This window comes from Lithobates pipiens, unplaced genomic scaffold (assembly GCF_037356315.1).
Source record: "Lithobates pipiens isolate NorthernLeopardFrog02 unplaced genomic scaffold, aLitPip1_a1.2 Scaffold_8, whole genome shotgun sequence".
NCBI lineage: Eukaryota > Metazoa > Chordata > Amphibia > Anura > Ranidae > Lithobates > Lithobates pipiens.
The window spans coordinates 286212156-286234713 of record NW_027507903.1 but is presented as its reverse complement, the minus strand read 5'-3'; the positions used below and the strand labels follow the sequence as shown (position 1 = coordinate 286234713).

Genomic DNA, 22558 nt, shown 5'->3' with positions numbered 1-22558 from the left:
CCATAGTCATATGACGGCCACAGATGGGATCTCGCATCCTGGGTGGACGTCATATGACTGCCTCGGTATTTTTCCGCTCCCCGGGGGGCCCGCAGCACGGTGATCGTGGATGAGGTGTGTCCCTCGGACACAGCCCATCCCCTTTCTGTGAGATTTTCATCCCCATCCACCCCCTGATACATGTGACCGGCCGTGCCCAATCACAGGCGGTCACATGTACTGTGCTGTTACAGGGCTCGTACACGTGCCTAAGGCGCATGCAGAGCGCCGATCGGGGATGCGGCTTGTCACCCTGACACAGCCCAGCCCCGATCGTAGTAAAGAGCCAATGAAATTGTCTCTTTACCAAGTGAACGGCTGTGTCCAATCACAGCCGGTCACAGAATATAAACAAACCACGGTAACGAGATGTTACCGGGTTCTCCGCCTCACACACTGATCGTGTGTGAGGATGAAATTGCGATAACATCCCGTTACCACCTAGTGTACACCAATCACACACTGATTACCCCCCCAATAAAGTGGACCTGTCACCACCCACAAAGTACTTGTCACCACCCATCAAAGTACCTGTCATCACCCATCACAGCCCATCTGAGTACCCGAGTACCTATCCCAGCCCATCTGAGTACCCGAGTACCTGTCCCAGCCCATCTGTCAGGGGAAATTGTGGTGACCCTCCCGGTACCGCTGAGATAGCTGACGGGGTGCTGCGGTAAAGCTTAGGGCTTTGGGAGCCTGACGGCAAAGCAGGTTGAGTATCATGTTCTGCGCTGTGGGAAGCATGTGCCTCCTCCATCTTGCGGTCCGGGGAGACGGACTGTAACTGCTGGAATAAACGTTGTATTTCCCCCGGGCGGAGATGCTGAAGGGGTCTGTTTAGTGGACCTCTTTTTTCTCTTTGATGAGCGCTTCCTCGAGGAGAGCATAATGCAGTCAAAGGAGCAAAATAGATTGGGTAGGATAGGTGACGGCCGGGAGCTCCTCTCAAACACCTCTCCACTCCGCCATGTCCAGGCCACGCCCCAATATACCCAATTCTATACCCACAGTTAATCCAGAGGAAGTAATGAGTAATGTGAAGAGAATGAGGTGGGTGATACTTGGAGGAGAGGGAGAGAGTGGGGGCAGAGTGAGGGGGGAAAAAGATAGAAAGAGAAGGGAGAAAGGAAGGTCTCTCTCCTTGCCACTGGGAGAATGGGGGAGGAGAGAGGTTAGAGAGGGGGACGTGCTCATGGGAGTGAGAGACAGAGGGGGGGGTAAGGGGGAAAATAAAGAGAGGGAGAAAGGAAGGTCTCTCTCCTTCCCTGGGGAATGGGGGAGGAGAGGAGTGAGAGAGGGGGACATGCTCATGGGCGTGAGAGACAGAGGGGGAAGTAAGAGGGGGGGAGATAGAAAGAGAGGGTGGAAAGGAAGGCCTCTGTAGATCCCCCTAGGGGAATGGGGGAGGAGAGGGGGGCGTGCTCATCGGCGTGAGAGAGGGGGGGTAAGGAGAAAAAAGACAGAAAGAGAGGGTAGAAAGGAAGGTCTCTCACCTTCCCCCTGGGGGAAGAGAGGGGGATGTGTTTATGGGCGTGAGAGATGAGGAGGGATGGGGGGGAGGAGAGAAAGAGAGGGGGGAAAGAAAAGGTTTCTCTCCTTCTCCCTGGAGAAAGGGGGGAGGAGAGGGGTGAGAGAGGGGGACATGCTCATGGGCATAAGAATGCACATTTGGATGGACTTTGGCACACAGTAGCCTATGTAAGGTGAAATCTACAGGCTTGGAAAGATCAATTTGTAAATGGATAGAAAACTGGCTAAAAAACAAATTCAGAGAGTAGTGGTTAACTATTCTTACTCTGAATGGTCTAAGGCAGGGGTGCCCAACCAGTGGCCCACGGAGCCCTCTGATGTGGCCCGCGACCTCCTTCTGTGGGATGGCAGATTGGCAAGCCCAGATCATGGGTTGCAGACCCGCCATCCCAAAGCATCTGTGTTAATGAAGCCGGCAAAGCAAGCAGCTGTGGAGCAGAGCTGTATAAGCTGATGCTTCCTGTATAGCGCCATCTCTTGCCACAGGCAGAGTGATATCAAATGCACTCTGCCGGGGACAGCAACAGCCGGCGATACCTGAATGGAAGACTGTTAACCACTTCAATACCCGGCCATAGTCATATGACGGCCACAGATGGGATCTCGCATCCTGGGTGGACGTCATATGACTGCCTCGGTATTTTTCCGCTCCCCGGGGGGCCCGCAGCACGGTGATCGTGGATGAGGTGTGTCCCTCGGACACAGCCCATCCCCTTTCTGTGAGATTTTCATCCCCATCCACCCCCTGATACATGTGACCGGCCGTGCCCAATCACAGGCGGTCACATGTACTGTGCTGTTACAGGGCTCGTACACGTGCCTAAGGCGCATGCAGAGCGCCGATCGGGGATGCGGCTTGTCACCCTGACACAGCCCAGCCCCGATCGTAGTAAAGAGCCAATGAAATTGTCTCTTTACCAAGTGAACGGCTGTGTCCAATCACAGCCGGTCACAGAATATAAACAAACCACGGTAACGAGATGTTACCGGGTTCTCCGCCTCACACACTGATCGTGTGTGAGGATGAAATTGCGATAACATCCCGTTACCACCTAGTGTACACCAATCACACACTGATTACCCCCCCCAATAAAGTGGACCTGTCACCACCCACAAAGTACTTGTCACCACCCATCAAAGTACCTGTCATCACCCATCACAGCCCATCTGAGTACCCGAGTACCTGTCCCAGCCCATCTGAGTACCCGAGTACCTGTCCCAGCCCATCTGAGTACCCGAGTACCTGTCCCAGCCCATCTGAGTACCTGTCAGCCCATCTGAGTACACAAGTACCTGTCACAGTCCATCTGAGTACCTGAGCACCTGTCAGCCCATCTGAGTACCCGAGTACCTGTCCCAGCGCATCTGAATAACCGCCTACCTGAGTACCTGTCCCAGCCCATCTGAGTACCTGTCCCAGCCCATCTGAGTACCCGAGTACCTGTCACAGCCCATCTGAGTACCCGAGTACCTGAGTACCTGTCACAGCCCATCTGAGTACCCAAGTACCTGAATACCCATCACAGCCCATCTGAGTACCTGAGTACCTGTCACAGTCCATCTGAGTACCCGAGTACCTGTCCCAGCCCATCTGAGTACCTGTCCCAGCCCATCTGAGTACCCAAGTACCTGTCACAGCCCATCTGAGTACCTGTCCCAGCCCATCTGAGTACCCGAGTACCTGTCACAACCCATCTGAGTACCCGAGTACCTGAGTACCTGTCACAGCCCATCTGAATACCTGAGTACTTGAGTATCTGTCACAGCCCATCTGAGTACCCGAGTACCTGTCACAGCCCATCTGAGTACCTGTCACAGTTCATCTGAGTACCTGTCACAGTTCAACTGAGTACCCGAATGCCTGTCACCAGCCCGTCGGCGTACCTGAGTACCTGTCACCAGCCCGTGGGAGTACCCGAGTACCTGTCACCGGCCCGTCGGAGTACCCGAGTACCTGTCACCAGCCCGTCGGAGTACCCGAGTACCTGTCACTAGCCCATCGGAGTACCCGAGTACCTGTCACCAGCCCATCAGAGTACCCGAGTACCTGTCACCAGCCCGTCGGAGTACCCGAGTACCTGTCACCAGCCCGTCGGAGTACCCGAGTACCTGTCACCAGCCCGTTGGAGTAACAGAGTACCTGTCACCAGCCCGTCGGAGTAACAGAGTACCTGTCACCAGCCCGGAGTAACAGAGTACCTGTCACCAGCCCGTCGGAGTAACAGAGTACCTGTCACCAGCCCGTCGGAGTAACAGAGTACCTGTCACCAGCTCGTCGGAGTACCCGAGTACCTGTCTCCAGCCCGTCGGAGTACCCGAGTACCTGTCATCAGCCCGTCGGAGTACCCGAGTACCTGTCACCAGCCCGTTGGAGTAACGGAGTACCTGTCACCAACCCGTCGGAGTAACAGAGTACCTGTCACCAGCTCGTCAGAGTACCCGAGTACCCATTTGCAGCCCATGCCTCATAGAATACACATTGGGGTGTTTGCTTTCCAAAATGGGGTCATTTTGTGGGCAATTCCATTGTCCTGGTGCTCCAGGACCTTCAAAAGTGTGATAGGTAGGAATGAAATGAGATGTGTCATTTATGCTCCTAGAACGCCTGAAGGTACCACTTCAATGTTGGACCTCTGTATAAGGCCAGGCTGTATAAAAGTCTCACATATGTGGTATCGCAATACTCAGGAGGAGTAGCAGAATGTGTTTTGGGGTGTAATTGTTGCTATATACATGCTATGTGTTAGAAATATCTTATAAATGGACAACTTTGTGTAAAAAAATAAAAACTAATTTAATTTTCTTTCCATGTTTTCCGAAGACTTGTGTAAAAAAATTAACCGTTCAAAAGACTCATAATGCTTCATAGAATATACTTTGGGGTGTTTGTTTTCCAAAATGGGGTCATTTCATGGGTAATTCACAAATGTAATAGGTCGTTAGGAAATTAGAGGTGTCATTTATGCTCCTAGAACACCTGATGGCGCTCCCTGCATGTTGGGCCTCTGTATGTGGACATGCTGTGTAAAAGTCACATACATGTGGTATCGCCATACTCAGGATTAGTAGCAGAATGTATTTTGGGGTGTAATTTTTGCTATGTACATGCTTTGCTTTGAGTTAGAAATACCTTATAAACTGACCACTTTGTGTAAAAAAAAAATGTTTTCATTTTCTTTCCATGTTTTCCGAAGACTTGTGGAAAAAAATGAACTGTTCAAAAGACTCATTGTGCCTCATAGAATATACATTGGGGTGTCTGCTTTCCAAAATGGGGTAATTTTGTGGGTAATTCTACTGTCCTGGTGCTCCAGGGCCTTCACAAATGTAATAGGTCGTTAGGAAATTAGAGGTGTTGTTTATGCTCCTAGAACCGCTTACGGTGTTCCCTGCATGTTGGATCTCTCTGTGTGGCCAGCCTGTGTAAAAGTCCCACACATGTAGTATTGCCAAACTCGGGAAGAGTTGCAGAATGTATTTTGGGGTGTAATTGGAAGTATGCATATGCTGTGTATGAGAAATAACTTGTTATTATGACAATTTTGTAAAAACAAAAAAAACAAAAACATTCTTCTTTTTCCCAAGAATTGCGGGAAAAAATTACAACTTCAAAAAACTCACCATGCCTCTTACTAAATACCTTGGACTATCTACTTTTCCCAAAAATTTTGGGGGGGTTTTTGTACTTTATTGACATTTCAGAACTTCAAGAAATGAGATAGGCCTTCAGTACATCAGGTGTGATCAGATGTGATCAATTTTCAATGATTTTCACCATAGCTTGTAGACTTTATAACTTTCAAAGAGACTAAATAATATCCTCTAATTTGGTTTATTTTTCCAAAGAGATGTAGCCGTATACATTTTGGCCCAAATTTATGAACAAAAATTACTTATTTGCAAAATTTTATCATAGAAACAAAAAAATGTTTTTTTTTCAAAATTTTCGCTCTTTTTTCACTTATGTCGCAAAAAATAAAAAACCCAGTGGTGATTAAATACCACCAAAAGAAAGCTCTATTTGTATGAAAAAAATGATAACAATTTTGTTTGGGTACAGTGTTGCATGACTGAGTTATTGGCATTCAAAATGTGAGAGCGCTGAAAGCTAAAAATTGGTCTGGTAAGGAAGGTGTATAAATGCCCTGTATTGAAGTGGTTAATAAAGGTCAGTTTATTACTAAAATTGCAGTGTATACATGGGCATATCTGTGTAGTGGTTACTGCGCTTCTTTCAAACTGATCCGCAGGTGCAGTGCACCTTCAGGTTACCTGCACTGAGGCATAGACTTCTGTTATTACCTGCGGGTTTGGTGAGCTTTCAGAAAGTGCACCACACCTGCAGGATATAATAGAAGTCTATGGCAAAGTGTAGCTAGTCCGCAGGAAAGACACAGGTGCACTGCGCTGCATTAGTGTGAAAGGCCCCTTTCTGTCCAATTAAATCAAACCCTCCATTCACCTCTATGAAACGGCAGATGTAAACAGATTTCCCTATCCCATTGATCCTTTTTAGCTATCTGTAAGGAGGTAATTCTTCCCAGTGACCACCAGTGTTCCTTTGTGTTGAAAAGGTTGAGAAAGGCTGCTCTAGAGTCTCTGCTTTCAGAATATATATAACATTTGGGGGGGTTTATGTCATCTTCAAGCCTAAAATAATTTTTTAAACATGTAAACAATAAAAAAAAAATATTTGCAAAAAATGCTCTGGCAGTGATAGGGTTAAGTCTCCTTATTTCTGGTCATGTGACTACGATTTTACATTTTCCCTGGACTCAGGTCAGCCTGTCAGTTTTTTTTTCCCCACTGTAAGAATTTAAAAATAAATGCTAGTTTGTCTTGCAGTTCATTTTTAACATGAGATATGGATGGACAGATAGACATTAATGTATCTAATATTCAGTTATATTTTGTATATACAGGGACATGAAATCACCTGCCAGCATTATTTTTAAATCCTAACTGAAATGTTAGTCTAAATTGCCTGAATTTTTTTAATATTAATTTCTAACATTGATTTACCCTTGGCACCATGAAAGTCCTGCTTCCACACTAAACAAAAATTCTATATATTTAGGACGTGGTGCCCTTTGACCTTCCCTCTTCCCAGCATTGGTTATGGTTTATATTAATGACATCAATTTATATTATTTCTATCATTACATTAATATCCCCATTGCACTGCACAGGTCTCATGGCTTGGGCACTTTACTCCTATGCCCATATATGGTATTGTCTTGGACACATGCCAAGATTCTGGCAGTTGGTATAGGAGTGGCAGTTGGCAGTTGCTATAGCAACGGCAGTAGATATAAGAGAGGCCAGTTGTTGTCAGAGTCAGTTGTTGCTGGGAGTGTGAGGAGGTAGGTCATGCTTTGCTCTGCACAAATTGTAGAATATGTGTGTGTTTGTATAAAGGGGGGCAGGGTGCCGGTACATGAAAACCAAAGCTGGGCATAATTCTATGGTATGTTCTCCTTACAAAACAGCCATAGTCTATGTAGAAAAGCCTCCATACAATATTATTTATTGCAATATGGCAATTTTTCTTTCAATTACATTACACTAATTACATTAATTATATTAATGAATAACATCATTGCATTATCACAGTAATTCATAACATTTCACAAATGATATGATTATATTAGATCAATTACTGCATTATATTACATTAGTTAATTGGAGAAAAGGGGGCGGAGCAGCCAAGTCTGTGATTTGAACTATTTTTAGATTCCAACTGATCTTTTAGTTTAAATCACCTGCAAGCCGGTACATGATATCCAAAGCTGGGAATAGTCCTAGAGTATGTTTTCTTTAGAAAGCAGCCATAGCCAATGTAGAAAAGCCTGCACTAAGGAAGTGAAAGGGTTATTCCGCCGTGGGGGAAGGGCAGTAAAAGACTTTTCCCTCAGCCCTGCAGTGACATCACTGGTTCTATCTAGCATATTATTGGGAATTATATTACATTACATTATATATATATATATATATATATATATATATATATATATATATATATATATATTATAACTATATTATATAAAAGAAGAAAAGAAGAGTGAGAGTTTGGGTTTGCTACCTTTATCTCTCATTTCTTTACCTTAAGGCCCCTTCCACACTGGGGCGGTGCGGGCGTCGGCGGTAAAACGGTGGTATTTTTACTTACGCTTTACCGCCGTTATAGCGGTTTTAACTCCCGCTAGCGGCCGAAAAAGGGTTAAAATTGCCCGCAAAGCACGCTGCAGTGGCGCTTTGCCAGCGGTATAGCTGCGCTGCCCCATTGAATTCGATGGGTAGGAGCGGTGAATACACCGCTCCAAAGATGCTGCTATCAGGACTTTTTTTACCGTCCTGCTAGCGCACCGCTCCAGTGTGAAAGCCCTCCGGCTTTCATACTGGAGTGAAAGGAGACGCTTTTTTCAGCCGCTATACAGGCGCTATTTTTAGCGCTGTAGCGCCTGAAAAAACGTGTCAGTGTGAAAGGGGCCTTAATACATCGATCCCACAATCATTGGTGTTTACTGGCACTCTATACCCCCCCACACCTCTCAACTTTTAAACAAATGATCCCATCATCATAGGTGGTCAGCGGCTCTTTAAAGGAAAAGGGATTAAAAATCAGTTAAAATCAAGACGTTACTACCTTTGCCTGTGGCTCTTGTTCAGTAGTTGTTTAATGTTTAACATTAGTTGTAGTTATGGTCAATGACTTTGTGTGATGTCTGGTTACAAGAATTTATTACTAAATATTGTCTTTTTCTATCTTTACAGATTTAGTGGCCGACAACTTTTTGAGATTTGAGAAATTTGAGGTTTAGCAGGCGTTTGGTAAACGTTTGGGAAACGTATTCATTGTCTTAAAGAGCATCCGATTTTATTTGGAGTTTTCAGAGACAAATTTCAAGATGAGCTATTCAGTAAGTATCTATATATTTTTTCACTATTCTTATATGACTTCACACTCACAACTGCACATACACAAAGGAGAACAAAGGCTCTTGACATTATTGACCTAATATGGTCAGACTTTTTCGCTACATTTTCACTTCCTGTGAAGAACGCATTTCCTGTCCCTGGGTGACTATACTCACTCCTCCACTGTATCTATGTAAGAACTCATTGCTGCCACCCAGGCAGGACTACAAACATGTCTGCCTTTGTTTATTCCAATTACATGGGAGATGGGAAAATTAGCAGTTTACAGAAAAAAAATTAATTTGATAATGCTGTCTATTCACAGCATTTTTTGACAGGTCAGCGGGTACTTTCTGTACTTGCTGAAAATCATGAAAAATGAAAACTAAAGCAGCCATCACATCTAAGGACTATCTAACTTCAACATATTAAATGTTTGTTCTTGACTTTAATTGTCCTTTAAAATTCTATGTGAAGACGTTTATAATTTTTGTATAGAGTGGTGAGAATTTAGACACTGTGTTGAGTTGTTATTGTTATCTGTATTGCCGCTTAGGAGTGGTAATTTAAAAAATTCTGAGCAATTGGGGAGGTAAAGTCTTAAAATGGGGACACCCAATCCTGTGACAATTAAGATAGAAATTACATTCATTTTAGAGAGATTTTCTCAAATTTCCCGTTGCATCTCTAGGACAAGAAGTGATGAGAAATCTCCTGATCACAGGAAAAAAAGAAAAACTCCATAGGGGTTTTAACTCTTCCCTATACTATCTAAAATTATAACAAAAGGTTGTGGCTCAGCATACACTTTAAGAAAACTGTATACAGCGAGGAACGATGCCAAACATAGTCAGAAATAGAATATGAGTTTACATTCACCTCATGTAATGCAGATCAAATATGAACATTTTTTTCAGAAACTTCACAATCATATAATAAACCATACAAAACAAAATCCAAATGAATGCCAATGTTACGCAACTTTTAAATATGAATTTAGGCTGATCTTCTTCTTTTCATTCATAGGGAAAAATGAACACCATCAACTATAGGAGAGTTGATGAGGCGAGCAAATGGGATAAAGTAAGGAGTGTAAAGGAGAAGTGGTTGGAAGAAGAACGCAAGAGAGAGGAGGCTAAAGAGAAACAGAGAAAAGCAGAGGCGAGGGCTAAAGAGCAGAAGAGAAAGGAAAAGGAGGAACAGAGAAGGAAGGAACAATTCAGAGAGGAGGAGGAGAGAAAATGGGAAATCAAAAAAATAGAAGAAAAGAAGCTGCTGGAAGCAGTTCGCAAGAGGGATGAAGCCAATTGGAGAAAAGCAGAGGAGGAGAGAGAAAAACAAAAGAGAGAGGAAAAAGAGGAACAGCAAAGGGAGGAAAAATGCAGAGAGGAGGAGAAGAGAAAATGGGAAAACAAAAAAAGAGAAGAGAAGAAGCTGCTGGAAGCAGTTCGCAAGGGGGAGGAAGCCAATTGGATAAAAGCAGAAGAGAAGATCGATGAACAGAAGAGAAAGGATAAGGAGGAACAGGGAAAGGAGGAAAAACTCATTAATGAGGAGGCGAAAAAATGGAAAAACAGAATAGGAGCAGAAAAGAAGCAGCTTGAAGGGGATCGCATGTACGAAGAAGCTACTTGGAGAAAAGCAGAAGAGATAAGAAAAGAACAGAAGAGAAAGGAAGAAGAGGAACAAAGAAGGATGGCAAAAATCAGAGATGAGGAGCAGCGCAAATGGGAACAGAAAAAAAGAGAAGAAAGGAAGCATCTGGATGATGATCGCAAGAGGGAGGAAGCTCAATGGAAAAAAGCAGAGGAGAGGAGAAAAGAACAGACGAGAAAGGATAAAGAGGAACTGAGAAGGAAGGAAAAATTCAGAGATGAGGAGCAGCGCAAATGGGACAAGAAAAAAAGAGATGAGAAGAAGCAGCTGGAAGAAGATTTTGAGAGGGAGGAAGCCAATTTGAGGAAGACAAGAGAAAAACAGAAGAGAAAGGAAGAGGAGAAACAGAGAAGGGAGGAAAAATTAAAAGCTGAGGAGGCGGAAATATGGGAAAACAGAAAAAGAGAAGAGAAGATGCAAAGACTAGAGCAGGAGAGGCTGCAAGAAAATTACAAGAGGGAAGAAGCTGAATGGAAAAAAGCAGAGGAGAATAGAGAAAAACAGAAGACAAGGGAAGAAGAAGATCAGAGAAGGCTGGACAGAATCATAAATGGGGAGGCAAGAAAATGGGAAAACACAAAAGAAGAAGAGGTGAAGCTGCTGGAAGAATATCGCAAGAAAGAGGAGTCTAAATGCAGAAAAGCAGAGGAGAAGAGAGAAGGAAGGAAGAAAGAGAAAGAAAGGGAACAGATAACAATGGACAGACTCAGAGATAAGCAGACGCAAAGATGGGAAAACAGAAAAACAGAAGAGGAGAACAGGCTGGAAGAAGATCGCAAGAGAGAGGAGGCTAAATGGAGAAAAGCAGAGGAAAAGAGAGAAGAACAGAAGAGAAGGGAAGAAGAGGAAAAGAAAATCTTGGACGAACTCAGAGATAAGCAGACACAAATATGGGAAGACAGAAAAGCAAAAGAGAAGAAGCAGCTGGAAGAAGACCGCAAGAGAGAGGAGGCTAAATGGAGAAAAGATGAGGAGAAGCGAGAAGAACGAAAGAGACAGGAAAAAGAGGAACAGAGAAGGATGGACAAATTCAGAGCTGAGCAGGTGAGAAAATGGGAAAACAGAAAAGCAGCACAGGAGAAGCAGCTGGAAGAAGATCGCAAGAGAGAGGAGGATAAATGTAAAAGAGCAGAGGAGAGGAGAGAAAAACTGAAAAGATGGGAAAGAGAGGTACAGAAAAGGGAGGACAAATTGAAAGAGGAAGAGGCAAAAAGAAGGGATAAAAAATTAAGAGAACAGTGGATGCAGCAGAAAGAAGATCGCATGAGAGAAGAGGCTAGAAGAAGGGGGCTGATGAAAAAAAGAGATGATTAATGTGAAGAGAATGAGGGGGTTGATAGTTGAAGGAGAGGGAGAGTGGGGGGAAAGTAAGAGGGAAAAAGATAGAAAGAGAGGGAGAAAGGAAGGTCTCTCTCCTTCTTACCTGGGGCATGGGGGAGGAGAGGAGTGAGAGAGGGGGACATGCTCATAGGCGTGAGAGACCCCCTTTCCACCCTCTCTTTCTATCTCCCCCCTTACCTAAGAGAGAGGGGGCTAAATGGAGAAAAGAAGAGGAGAAGCGAGAAGAACAAAGGAGAAGGGAAGAAGAGCCGAGAAGAAGGGGGCTGAAGAAAAAAGAGATGAAAAAAGAGATGAGTAATGTGAAGAGAATGAGGGGGGTAATAGTTGGAGGAGAAGGAAAGAGTGGGGGGAAAGTAAGGGGGAAAAAGATAGAAAGAGAGGGAGAAAAGAAGGTCTCTCTCCTTCATACCTGGGGAATGGGGGAGGAGGCTAAATGGAGAAAAGAAGAGGAGAAGCGAGAAGAACGAAGAGAAGGGAAAAAATGGAACAGAGAAGGATGAAGATCGCATGAGAGAAGAGGCTATATGGAGCAGAGCAGGGCTCTGGGCGGCACAGTGGTGTAGTGGTTAGCACTGTCATCTAGCAGTAAGAAGGGTCGCTGGTTCAAATCCCAACCACGACACTACCTGCCTGGAGTTTGCATGTTCTCCCTGTGCCTGCGTGGGTTTCCTCCGGGTACTCCGGTTTCCTCCCACAAACCAAAGACATGCAGGTAGGTTAATTGGCTTTAATTTAATTGGCTTTTAATTGGCTTAATTGGTGTCTTTATTCAACTTTAATAACTATGAAACTACGAGAGAAGAATAGAATACAATAAAAAATATTGTACAATCCAATATACCGAATTCTTTTTTGATGCAAGGGAGAGTTCCCAGCATTACAACCAATCTGAAGATGCAACATGTGTACTTAAAACAGTTTCTACATATTTAGGTTACAGATAACATTACAGAGTCCATTGAAAATATAGGTGTTAAGATGGGAAAAGAAACAGAGGGGGCAAAGTTAGAAAAGAGAAAAGCAGAGGTGGGGGGGTTCGTTAGCCGAGGTGAGAGGTGGCGCCAGAATTTGCCTCCTGTGCCATGAAATTATAGCTGGTTATTGGCCATTTATGGCCCTCGGAGGTTAATTCCCTCATCTGAGTAAATAAAGAGGTTCCAGATAGCCCAGAGTGATAGACCGAGTAGATAAGGTTGTGTGGGTGGCGAGTTAATCAGCGAGTACATTTTGGACAGGATTCTTGCCAGTGGCTCAGTACCTGTGCAATACTCTTCAAAAGTGGTTAGTGGACGGGCAAAGTCCTGCGTGTCTGAGATCGAGTGAAGGAAGTGGTGTAACTGCACCACTTTCCAGAAGGGTAGTCGGTAGGTGCCTACCCCCTCAGTCAGTTCTGGTAAGGTGAGCCAACGTCCCGCTATTACAAACTTAGCGACATGGTCCAACCCTGCGCACCTCAACCCACCAAACTCAGAGGACTGAAGGCCTGGTGTAAGATCAGAATGTCCCAGAATTGGGTAGAGCGGAGAGTTGTGCGAAGTGAGGGACGACTGCACAGCCGTCTGTCTACTGTGACGTAGTGTGGTACCCATGAGTGGATGTGTTTTCAGTCTTGAGGGGAGAGAGGCGAAGCACCATAACGCTCCCTTTAATGGGATGTTTGTCTGAGCTTGCTCAATCTGCACCCATAGTTTAGTCCCTCTATTTCGTCTCCAGTCTAGCAAGCGTCCTATGTGTGTGGCCTGAAAGTATTGTTTAATGTCCGGTACTCCCAAGCCTCCCTGCTGTTTGGCAATGACATCTGTACCCTATTTAAGTGTGTTTTTTTGTTGGCCCAGATAAAGCGTGAAAAAAGGGCATGGACCTGCTTAAAGATAGAGTGTGGTATATGAATGGGAAGGGCTTGGAGGAGATAGAGGATTTTGGGTAAGATACACATTTTCAGGAGGTTACATCTGCCGAACCACGAGTGCAGCCCTCTATTCCAGTTTTCTAATAGGGTGTGGGCCTTGGTCAAGATACGGGGGAAGTTGAGCTCATATCTACTGGAATATGGTTCCTAAGTATTTTAGTGCTACAGCTGTTCACCTGAAACGAAAGTGGGCTTGCATTGAACGCATTACTGAAGGGGCGATGGCTATTCCCATGGCTGCTGATTTTGAAAAATTTATATTTAGATTTGATAGCGCACCATAGGCATCAAATTCTTTAAGAAGATTTGGGAGGGAGATCCTAGGATTGGTCAAAGAAAACAGCAGGTCGTCGGCATAAGCCGAGATTTTACAATGAATGCCACCTAGGGAGAGGCCCTGAATATCAGGGTTCAGGCGTATTTTGCATAGAAAAGGCTCTAGTGAGAGCGCAAATAGGAGGGGGGACAACGGGCACCCCTGCCTTGTTCCATTCATGATAGGGAAAGGAGCTGAGAGGAGGCCATTGCTTTCACCTGCGCCGTGGGGTTAGAATAGATACTGTTGATCCAATTGAGCATCCTGTCTCCCAGGTCTATATGACGGAGCACTGCAAGCATGAACTTCCAGTTCACCCTGTCAAACACTTTCTCAGCGTCGGTGCTCAGAAATACGCAGGGAGAGCCCTCAGTGCTGGCAACATGGAGGAGGTTTAAAACTTTAATGGTATTGTCTCAAGCCTCCCTGGTGGGTATGAAACCCACCTGTCTAGATGGATTAAAGACTGGAGATGATTTGCCAGCCTGGAAGACAGGATCTTGGTGTACAATTTTAAGTCTGTGTTGAACAGAGATATGGGTCTATAGCTTCCGCACAGGGTGGGATCCTTATCCTCTTTGGGGGATCAAGGAAATGTGGGCTTTTAACATGTCTCTGGGAAGGATTGCTTCTGTCCCAATTGAATTAAAGAACGCTACCATTCGTGGGCCTATAATGGGAAGGAAGATTTTGTAGTAATGAATGGTATATCCATCTGGGCCCAGGGCTTTCCCTAATTTCATGGAACTGATGGTCGTCTGCAGCTCTTCTAAGTTTATGGGTGTAAGCAGAATACAATTTTGGGACTTTAAATGAAGCGAGCATCAAAGACGTGCCCGCCTCCATCCCTATCAAAATATTAAAAATGGGGGGAGGGGGGAGAAGGGAAGAAAGTGGGACTTTAGATGAAGCACACAGCAAGTAAACAAGTTGGTCAAGCGACTAGAAAGTTATATTTATTCATATTTCATAATCCATAATCCACCATAAAACATTTTGGGCATCAAGCCTCTAAAAAAACATTTTGGGCATCAAACCTCTATAAGGTGGATCTTGGATAAGCATACAATGTATAGAAAATGTATCCCAATCCGACAGACCTTAACATTTGAAAAAAGCAGCAATGATAATTAATGCATATAGTACACTTTCATAATTTCATAATAAATTATATTGAATACAAATAAAATCAAATGATGTCTTATTGTTCCATGATTAAAGTAGAAATAAAAAATGATAAAAGCTTGACGCGTTTCGCGGCACGACAACCGCTCATCAGGAGCAAAATCATGGAGTAAATCTAAAATAAAATAAAAAAATGAATTAAAAAAAATGAACAAAAAATAATAAAAAATAAAATAACAGAGATTGAGTAAGAAATATAAGAGGAAAAAAAGTATAATTTTATAGTTAATGAGGGCTATGCATCCAACTCACGTCTGCACCCACACACCAGCAGAATAGCATCGGAGATCGCCACAACATCGCAGAGCACAACTCCCGGTCACCACAAAGGCCAGCATGGGCGATACCCACCACAGGCACCTCCAAAGTGAAAATTTGCATGTGTGAAGTGAAGTGTGAATGAAAATCCCAAAGGGGAGCCTAAGCGAGAAAAATGTAAAATAAAAATATATTAATAATGTGTGTCAAAGTGGTGAGAAAAAAAAAATTAACATTTAAGTGTACCTATAGCCAAAAAATGGGCCATGAAAAAGTGAACATGATCCGTCACGTAGAGCAGGTGCACCGACTTTGTCCTGCCCCCAGCACCACGCTGACCGAGACAATACCGACGAGAGGAATGCTTTCACCTGGGCGGCTCAGCCGTCCGGCGATTAGCGCCAGTCCATCTCCCCAGTGTGTCCAAGCCAAGCGATTATGAAATATGAATAAATATAACTTTCTAGTCGCTTGACCAACTTGTTTACTTGCTGTGTGCTTCATCTAAAGTCCCACTTTCTTCCCTTCTCCCCCCTCCCCCCATTTTTAAGGTTATGGGTGTCTCTAGCTCATCTCTAACATCTGTAGGGGGGGTTGGCATTTGGGAGCCTGCTACATAGTCGTCAACATCTGATTGAGCGGGTTGACCTCGCGGTAAATTATATAACAGCATAAAAGTCGCCAAATACATTTGAAATCTGTTGTGGGAGGGTAGCCTTCTGGCCATTCGGGCTGGTAATATGAGGGATATAGGCAACTTGTTTTAGTTCCCTGGCAGCTCTAGCCAACGTTTTCCCACATTTGTCCCCAGACTCATACACGAGTTGGCGGCAATGTTGTATGGCCGCTTTGGCCTTGAAATGCAGTAGGTCTGTGGTGTGTTTACGGATTGTCCCAAGCTCTAACTCTAGGGCCTGGGAGGGTGCATGCTTGTGTCATGCCTCTGTAGTCGATAAAGAAGCCAAGAGTTTTGAAAGCTGTGCTGATCGTTCTCTTTTTATTCTTGCTCCATGGCTGATTAAGAGTCCCCTCAGGACTGCCTTGTGGGCTTCCCATAGGGAGCCTGGGTTACAGTCTGGTGCATCATTCTCCTGGAAGAATAATGTAGTAATGCCTCGTACACACGATCAAACAATTCAGTGGAAAAGTCCGGCGGACAATCCGCCCGTGTGTAGGCTCCGGCCGACTTTTTTTTACCCAAAAGTCCGCGCTCGCATTTTGGCGGACAGTACGGCCCTGTGTGCACCAGGCCGCCGTACTTTTGAAATGAACTGACTTTTCCCGCCCGGAGAAAAGTCCGCTCATTTTGAGCGTGGCTCCAGGTAGCCGGGGCCAGTTAAGGAAGCGTCGCTGGACCCGTCACCTGGTATGGACTTAAAGGGGAATCCCTACGCAGAAAGATCGGTGTGGGGGTCCCCCCTAGGTCCATATCAGACCCTTATCTGAGCACGCTACCCGGCCAGCCAGGAAAGGGGGTGGGGACAAGCGAGCGCCCCCCTCCTGAGCCGTGCCGTGCCCTCAACATGGGGGGTGCCCTGGGGAAGGTGGGGCCGCGCGCCCCCCCACCCCACCCCAAAGCACCTTGTCCCCATGTTGATGAGGACAAGGGCCTCTTCCCGACAACCCTGGCCGTTGGATGTCGGGGTCTGCGGGCGGGGGGCTTATCGGAATCGGGAAGCCCCCTTTAATAAGGGGCCACCAGATCCCGGCCCCCTATGTGAATGAGTATGGGGTACAATGTACCCCTACCCATTCACCTGTGGAAAAAAAATAAAAAAAACACAACACACAAGTTGAGTATTAGTTACTTCCTTCAAGATTTCAGGTACTTGGAGGAGACTCTCATTCAGCCGCCAGAACCGTGAGTTGGCCTTCTGTCTCCCAGTAAGGGTATAGGTCAAGGATACAGGAGCATGGTCTGACCATGTAATATGGCCTATGGAGGAGTTAGTTACTGAGTGTAGTTGATTGTGGGGTATCAAGAAGTAATCAATTATGGAGTAGAGTTTGTGAGTATGCGAATAGTATGTGTAATCCCGTTCACCCGAGTGTTGCAGGCGCTATGCTTTCGCTGGGACGGGGGTATTGACGAGAGGCCCGTGGAAGTATCTGATGTGGGGATCAGGGGCATGTTAAAATCTCCACCCAGAATCAACTGGCTCGACGTAAAATCACTCAGCTTGTTAAGAATGTGTGTGATAAAAGTGCCCTGGTGTTCATTGGGCGCAAATTCCATTGCTAGGGTCATTTGGACGTCCCCGACAATCCCCTTAAGGAACATGTATCAGCCTTCCGGGTCTCCTAGTACTGCCTGACACCTCCACGGGAGTTTACTAGAGATTAGAATGGATACCCCTTTAGTTTTGGCCATTGAGTTGGTAGAGTGGTATGCGATGGGGAAGAATCTGTTTTTGAGAAGTGGGTATTTATCATGTTGAAAGTGAGTTTCCTGAATAAAGGCTACGTCTGTCTGGGACTTCCAAAGGTCATTCATAAGCATGCGCCTTTTTTCTGGGATGTTCAGGCCCTTGGCATTAAGCGAAACTATTTTCATAGAATCCATCACCTCAGCTGTGCAAGGGAGGGAGGAGAGATCAAGAAGGAAGAGGGGAGCACGGGAATGAGGTTAGATGAGACAGACAGGAGTTGAGGAAAGGAAAACGACTAGGACAAGAAAGGGGCCCAAGGAAAAGTTACAAGGTAGGGCCACTCTCCTGTGTGTGGAAAAGTAGTAGTGGTGGAGGTCCCAAGTATAGGACCCGACGTTCTATATAGACAAATTAAAACTTGAACTGACACACTACCCTCCAGATCCTGGGAGTGTGCATAGGCCTATTTGGGGGTAAGGTAGGACTGTAACCGAGAGAGAGGAGGGGCCCCAGCCTCCCCACCCACCCGAACTCAAAGCTTGAAACTTCCATGGTCAAAGAGGAAAAATAACAATAACATGGAGCCGTCAAGAGATACCCTAACAGATACCCCACATTAGGCACTCAACCCTGGCAAGGCAATTCTTTTCAAAAAAGCAGAAACAAAAGTATAAGAACCCCTCTGGCCACCAACCTCCATCTTATTAACATTTCACCAATAGATTACCTCCCCACTGGTGCTATTTGTAGAACATGTCCCCCAATGCTCTCGGTCCACCAGATGGGTCTAAGCATATCAGTCAGGCTGCCCCCCTAACCAGAAAGTCATGAAGGCGGTGGGGACCCCGTGAGGGATCCCCCTTGTCCTCCACCGGTATGCTCTGTATAGCAGGGATCAAAAGTGGCGTACCGGTCCGGAGTTGGAGCCATTCCAGGCAGTCTCAACTGCAAATAGGTCGGCCGCTTGGGCATATGTCCACCCCGAACCCCACTCCCACCGCCCCAGGTGGGCAATAAACTAGCACATAGACCCCCGCCCCCACAAGCAATGCCGGGAGGAGGAGGGGGTGGAGTACAGCAGGAGGTAACAGTCGGCCCCCAACCCGAACACTGCCGTACAGGTGACACCTCTTATCAACATCCCACCCACCCACCAGCCCAAGTCAAAGTTAAACTCTGACCCACCTATATAGGCAAGCCCCGGGGAGTAGCAGTGGTGTGAGGGGAAGCGCATGAATGTCACGCTAGCTGAGGCTCCTGTAACAGAGACTCACAGTTGCCTAGGAGGGGCTTGATCCGCCCCATCTATATCCAGGTGTACACAGCCCAGAGGGAGGGAACTCCAGCCCCCCCAGGGATGGCCGGGGTCAAACCCAATGATCAATAGGGAGGCCTACGGCTCCCCCTAACCCAAGCTGTCCCCGGATGGCCGATATTCAGATGAAAAAAAAAGGGGGGCCACAAGTCAGCGGGGGAACCATAAGTCAAGCCGCTAGGTCCTGGTGTGCAGAATCCGCTCGGCAGCTTCCGGGGCTGTTCAAGTCAAGGGTATACCCTTCACCTGCAGAGCGACTGGGGAGGAACCAAAAGTATGAGTTCAAGGCCAGGGGAAAGATGCATAGCATGTACTTACGCTTCACGGGCATCCTCTGGGAATGCTGTGCGTGAGCGCCGACAACTTCGCGGAGGTCTGGGAGGCAATCCCCCGCTCACGCTAGCGCTGTTCCTGCGACCCTGGAAGCCGGGAATGTAACCAAGCCAGTTAGGGATCTCTATAGGCTCAGCCCCCATAAATGCAAAGAGAGCTGGCAGTGACTCTGGCAAGCGAAGAGTAAAGGAATGTTGATCCCGCCGGAAGGTGACCGATAGGGGGAAACCCCAACGGTAAGTGATGTTTCGTCTCCTCACCAGATCCAAGAGGGGTTTCAGCATTGCTCTGCACTGTAACTTGCCCTGGATATGTCAGGCAGGATCTTTAGCTATGCTCCATCCAACTCCAGGTCTTGGACATCCCACGCCTTCCGCGCCACAATCTCCTTGTGGGTGTAGTGATGTAGTCTACAAATCACATCCCGCGGTCTGGCTGGGTCCTCCGACCTGGGTCCCAGTGCAGGATGGATCCTGTCGAATGCAAGTTGGCCCTGTAGCTTGTCTCCCGCCACTCTGCGGAAGATAACCGCCACCGTTGCCTCAAGATCCACCTTTCCCGTAGCCTCCGGGAGGCCGCGGAGCCACAGGTTATTCCTGTGGCTTCTGTCCTCCATCTCTTCCAGGTGTAGTTGCATGTCCACTGTTCTCTCGGTCTGGAAACGGTGATGTGCCTCTAGCTCCGAGACTCTGCGGTTGTCAGAAACCATGAATCAGACTGAGACAGAAGTACAATTAAATCACACTTGTTTATTAATAAAAATAAAAAGGTAAATAGAAAAAGCGTGGTCAACATAACCATAGTCCAGTAACCAGATCGGGTAGTCAGCCAGGCCAGAAGTCAGGGATCCAAGTAGAGCAACAGGAAGCAGGATAAGGAGCCAGAAGGGATGTCAGCAAGTGAGTCTTTAGACAAACCGCAGGAGATGGTTTCGAGTGATGTGACCAAGGCGAAGGCAGAGGTGAAGTGAGCTGGAAGGCTTTAAGTAGGCAGGTCAGACGAGCATCATCAGGAACAGCTGGTAGCTGTGTAGAGAGAAGAGAGCTGGCAATTAGCCGACAGCTGAGCAGCCAGCCCAGAGAAGGAAGGGCTAAGCCAGCCCTGACAGCGGTCCAGCGCCGACACAGAACCCTCCCCCGCTGTAAGTCTGGTGGATAGGGACTGCACCTCCTGTTTCACTGCCTGTAACTCCTTATGGTGCGCCGCCTCAACCCGCCCGACCAGAGCTTCAATGTCTGCTTTTGTCGGGAGGGCTCGGAGTATGGCCCCCAGCTCTTCGTCTGCCAAATATGTCAGGGGAAATTGTGGTGACCCTCCCGGTACCGCTGAGATAGCTGACGGGGTGCTGCGGTAAAGCTTAGGGCTTTGGGAGCCTGACGGCAAAGCAGGTTGAGTATCATGTTCTGCGCTGTGGGAAGCATGTGCCTCCTCCATCTTGCGGTCCGGGGAGACGGACTGTAACTGCTGGAATAAACGTTGTATTTCCCCCGGGCGGAGATGCTGAAGGGGTCTGTTTAGTGGACCTCTTTTTTCTCTTTGATGAGCGCTTCCTCGAGGAGAGCATAATGCAGTCAAAGGAGCAAAATAGATTGGGTAGGATAGGTGACGGCCTGGAGCTCCTCTCAAACACCTCTCCACTCCGCCATGTCCAGGCCACGCCCCAATATACCCAATTCTATACCCACAGTTAATCCAGAGGAAGTAATGAGTAATGTGAAGAGAATGAGGTGGGTGATACTTGGAGGAGAGGGAGAGAGTGGGGGCAGAGTGAGGGGGGAAAAAGATAGAAAGAGAAGGGAGAAAGGAAGGTCTCTCTCCTTGCCACTGGGAGAATGGGGGAGGAGAGAGGTTAGAGAGGGGGACGTGCTCATGGGAGTGAGAGACAGAGGGGGGGTAAGGGGGAAAATAAAGAGAGGGAGAAAGGAAGGTCTCTCTCCTTCCCTGGGGAATGGGGGAGGAGAGGAGTGAGAGAGGGGGACATGCTCATGGGCGTGAGAGACAGAGGGGGAAGTAAGAGGGGGGGAGATAGAAAGAGAGGGTGGAAAGGAAGGCCTCTGTAGATCCCCCTAGGGGAATGGGGGAGGAGAGGGGGGCGTGCTCATCGGCGTGAGAGAGGGGGGTAAGGAGAAAAAAGACAGAAAGAGAGGGTAGAAAGGAAGGTCTCTCACCTTCCCCCTGGGGGAAGAGAGGGGGATGTGTTTATGGGCGTGAGAGATGAGGAGGGATGGGGGGGAGGAGAGAAAGAGAGGGGGGAAAGAAAAGGTTTCTCTCCTTCTCCCTGGAGAAAGGGGGGAGGAGAGGGGTGAGAGAGGGGGACATGCTCATGGGCATAAGCATCCACATTTGGATGGACTTTGGCACACAGTAGCCTATGTAAGGTGAAATCTACAGGCTTGGAAAGATCAATTTGTAAATGGATAGAAAACTGGCTAAAAAACAAATTCAGAGAGTAGTGGTTAACTATTCTTACTCTGAATGGTCTAAGGCAGGGGTGCCCAACCAGTGGCCCACGGAGCCCTCTGATGTGGCCCGCGACCTCCTTCTGTGGGATGGCAGATTGGCAAGCCCAGATCATGGGTTGCAGACCCGCCATCCCAAAGCATCTGTGTTAATGAAGCCGGCAAAGCAAGCAGCTGTGGAGCAGAGCTGTATAAGCTGATGCTTCCTGTATAGCGCCATCTCTTGCCACAGGCAGAGTGATATCAAATGGGGGACAGCAACAGCCGGCGATACCTGAATGGAAGACTGTTAACCACTTCAATACCCGGCCATAGTCATATGACGGCCACAGATGGGATCTCGCATCCTGGGTGGACGTCATATGACTGCCTCTGTATTTTTCCGCTCCCCGGGGGGCCCGCAGCACGGTGATCGTGGATGAGGTGTGTCCCTCGGACACAGCCCATCCCCTTTCTGTGACATTTTCATCCCCATCCACCCCCTGATACATGTGACCGGCCGTGCCCAATCACAGGCGGTCACATGTACTGTGCTGTTACAGGGCTCGTACACGTGCCTAAGGCGCATGCAGAGCGCCGATCGGGGATGCGGCTTGTCACCCTGACACAGCCCAGCCCCGATCGTAGTAAAGAGCCAATGAAAAAGTTTACCTAATGAAATTGTCTCTTTACCAAGTGAACGGCTGTGTCCAATCACAGCCGGTCACAGAATATAAACAAACCACGGTAACGAGATGTTACCGGGTTCTCCGCCTCACACACTGATCGTGTGTGAGGATGAAATTGCGATAACATCCCGTTACCACCTAGTGTACACCAATCACACACTGATTACCCCCCCAATAAAGTGGACCTGTCACCACCCACAAAGTACTTGTCACCACCCATCAAAGTACCTGTCATCACCCATCACAGCCCATCTGAGTA

General features: G+C 47.0%; 1 protein-coding gene and 1 long non-coding RNA gene across 2 annotated transcripts; one reads left to right on the top strand and one right to left on the bottom strand.

Annotated features, from left to right (window-relative positions):
- Positions 1 to 8350: 8350 nt before the first annotated feature.
- Positions 8351 to 11491, top strand: LOC143962823 (uncharacterized). The gene is made up of 2 exons (XM_077472298.1): positions 8351 to 8492; positions 9517 to 11491. Exons 1-2 carry the CDS (start codon positions 8481 to 8483, stop codon positions 11458 to 11460), a joined length of 1956 nt encoding a protein of 651 aa, XP_077328424.1. The 5' UTR covers positions 8351 to 8480; the 3' UTR covers positions 11461 to 11491.
- Positions 11492 to 14646: 3155 nt separating this feature from the next.
- On the bottom strand, positions 14647 to 15894 carry LOC143962824 (uncharacterized). The gene is made up of 2 exons (XR_013270804.1): positions 15150 to 15894; positions 14647 to 15012 (listed from the first exon to the last, which is right to left on the bottom strand). It is a non-coding gene; the product is annotated as an uncharacterized LOC143962824 (long non-coding RNA).
- Between the last annotated feature and the right edge of the window lie 6664 nt (positions 15895 to 22558).